Source organism: Convolutriloba macropyga, chromosome 1, assembly GCF_964194025.1.
Source record: "Convolutriloba macropyga chromosome 1, txConMacr16.3, whole genome shotgun sequence".
NCBI lineage: Eukaryota > Metazoa > Xenacoelomorpha > Acoela > Convolutidae > Convolutriloba > Convolutriloba macropyga.
In genome coordinates, this window is record NC_134468.1 from 61,468,071 (window position 1) to 61,470,325 (window position 2,255).

The 2,255-nt window shown below is 40.4% G+C and overlaps 1 protein-coding gene across 1 annotated transcript; it reads left to right on the plus strand.

The window, feature by feature from the left end:
* Positions 1 to 1,052: 1,052 nt before the first annotated feature.
* On the plus strand, positions 1,053 to 1,838 carry LOC142350321 (splicing factor U2AF 26 kDa subunit-like). The gene has a single exon (XM_075402153.1). The coding sequence runs from the start codon at positions 1,056 to 1,058 to the stop codon at positions 1,749 to 1,751; it is 696 nt and encodes a 231-aa protein (XP_075258268.1). The 5' UTR covers positions 1,053 to 1,055; the 3' UTR covers positions 1,752 to 1,838.
* The last annotated feature ends 417 nt before the right edge of the window (positions 1,839 to 2,255 follow it).

Below are 2,255 nucleotides of genomic sequence, written 5' to 3' on the forward strand. Positions count from 1 at the left end.
AGTAGTCATGAAGCTCAAGACAAGTGTTGTTTATGTTTGTATGACAAACAGGTTGAAATTTGTTGATTGACATGTTGATCAGCATTTCTTCGTAATTGCCACTTCCAAAGCTGTGGAAATTTTCGATGGCAGCTTTTGGAACTTTATTTCCGATCTCAAGCGTGACTTTTATGGGTTTGTGATCGGTGCAGTTGTATATTCTAGAGAAATTTAGGTCTTCGCACGCGTAGACGCTGCAATTCTTGATTTTGGCTAAAATGAGTTTAGAGTCGATATAAATTTTTTGAATGGGTGCAATGTCCTAAATCCTTTACTACTACTAGGTACTCGAACAACAATTAGACTATCAGAGCAATAGGAGTTTTAACTCCTGATGATGCAAGTTATTGCGAAAAGATTTGAGTAATTTAACAATTTTGTATCGACTTTTAACTCTTTTTACCTAATAGGATTTGACTTGCCGCCCGAGTTGACTGAAGTCCCCTTTTTAAACAGGGGCTTTCCCTTTAATTGACGATATTGAATTGAATTATCTGAAATCTTAATTTTTTTGTCCATGATGAGATTGTTCTATCAGTAGTGTACTAATAGTCATCCCCAGGAAATTGGAATTTATTTGATTGGGATTTTGGATCTTTTCCGTTTGTGCCCCCCAGTACGTTATGCGCCCCCCATTTACAGAGCACGTGCCATTACATAGTAAATCACCATGTAAAAATATTGCACGTGCGTCTGGGGGGTGCAAATAATATGCGCCCACTAAGCTGGGGGGGGGGGCACAAACGGAAAAGATCCGGGATTTTAATGAATTGCAGTCGTGCCTTCCAATTAATTGAGTGAATCAATTTCCAAAACCACTTAATTTATTGATTTTTGAAAGCCTGATCCCTTGTCAGCCTCCGGCATTGTGTTGAAAATGCGTTTTGATGCCAGATAAATTATTCTTATCAATTTCCAAAGTAGGAACCATTTAAAAGTTCGTCATTTATATGCTATTGCATAGAAGTCGAAAACAACTTGTACACGTATTGTACATCAGAGTGCTTTAGATAAATATGGCCGAGCATTTGGCGTCCATTTTTGGGACTGAGAAGGATAAGGTGAACTGCTCATTTTATTTCAAAATTGGAGCGTGTCGTCATGGTGATAGGTGTTCCCGTATCCACAATAAACCAACATTTTCACAAACTATAGTGTTGCCGAACTTGTATCGAAATCCACAGATGACTAATCCTGGAATGGGCGAAACGCGTCAGTTTGACAAGACTGGTGTGACAGATTTGGAGATGCAGAAACACTTCGATGACTTTTTCGAAGATGTATTTGTTGAATGCGAGGACAAATATGGGGAAATTGAAGAAATGAATGTTTGTGATAACCTTGGGGATCACCTTGTCGGAAACGTATATGTCAAATTTCGTTTCGAAGAAGACGCTGCAACAGCTGTTGAAGACCTCAATAACCGTTGGTTCAACCACATGCCCATTCACGCTGAACTATCACCTGTTACAGATTTCCGTGAAGCTTGCTGCAGGCAATACGAAATGGGAGAATGTACTCGGGGAGGATTTTGCAATTTCATGCATTTGAAACCGATCTCACGGGAACTGCGGAGGGAGCTCTACGGCCGATCGAAAAAGAGCAAGAAGCCTAAGAGCCGATCCAGGTCGCGGGACAGGCGACGATCAAGAAGCCGATCGGGAGGGAAGAGACGAAGGTCCAGGTCACGATCCGGTGGAAGGCGTCGATAAATTAAACTGTTATTAAACCTGTTAACTACATCGTTTGTTCTGTTTTGTAATGTGCAAAAATATGACCGAAAATTGAGTTTTGCTGAATTTGTCTCTCGGGGTGTTACTCCCAAACATTTTGCAGCAGTTATTTAGGTTCTCTTGGTGTTTTATGCGATTTTGACTAAATGTCAGTAAAAAAGTGGTCTATTTGTCGAAGAAATAAGATAAATTGAAAATCCCGAGGACATTAAGTCGCGATTCCATTAGTTTTATTTACCTACAAAAGACACGGTACACCGTGCCTTTTGGAAGGCATACCCGTTGTAAAGGGAGTCACTTGTAAGTTTTTAGAAGCAAATAGCTGCAGCTGGCAAATCGTCTGTGATTGTAACAGGTGCAGGAACACGAGGACGATATTTTAACGAACACGGAAAGGGAGAGATGCCCGTCAGTCACTAGACTGAGAATCCACATCAACAACAACTGATTTGGAATCACACCGAACCCCAGTATTTATTTAAA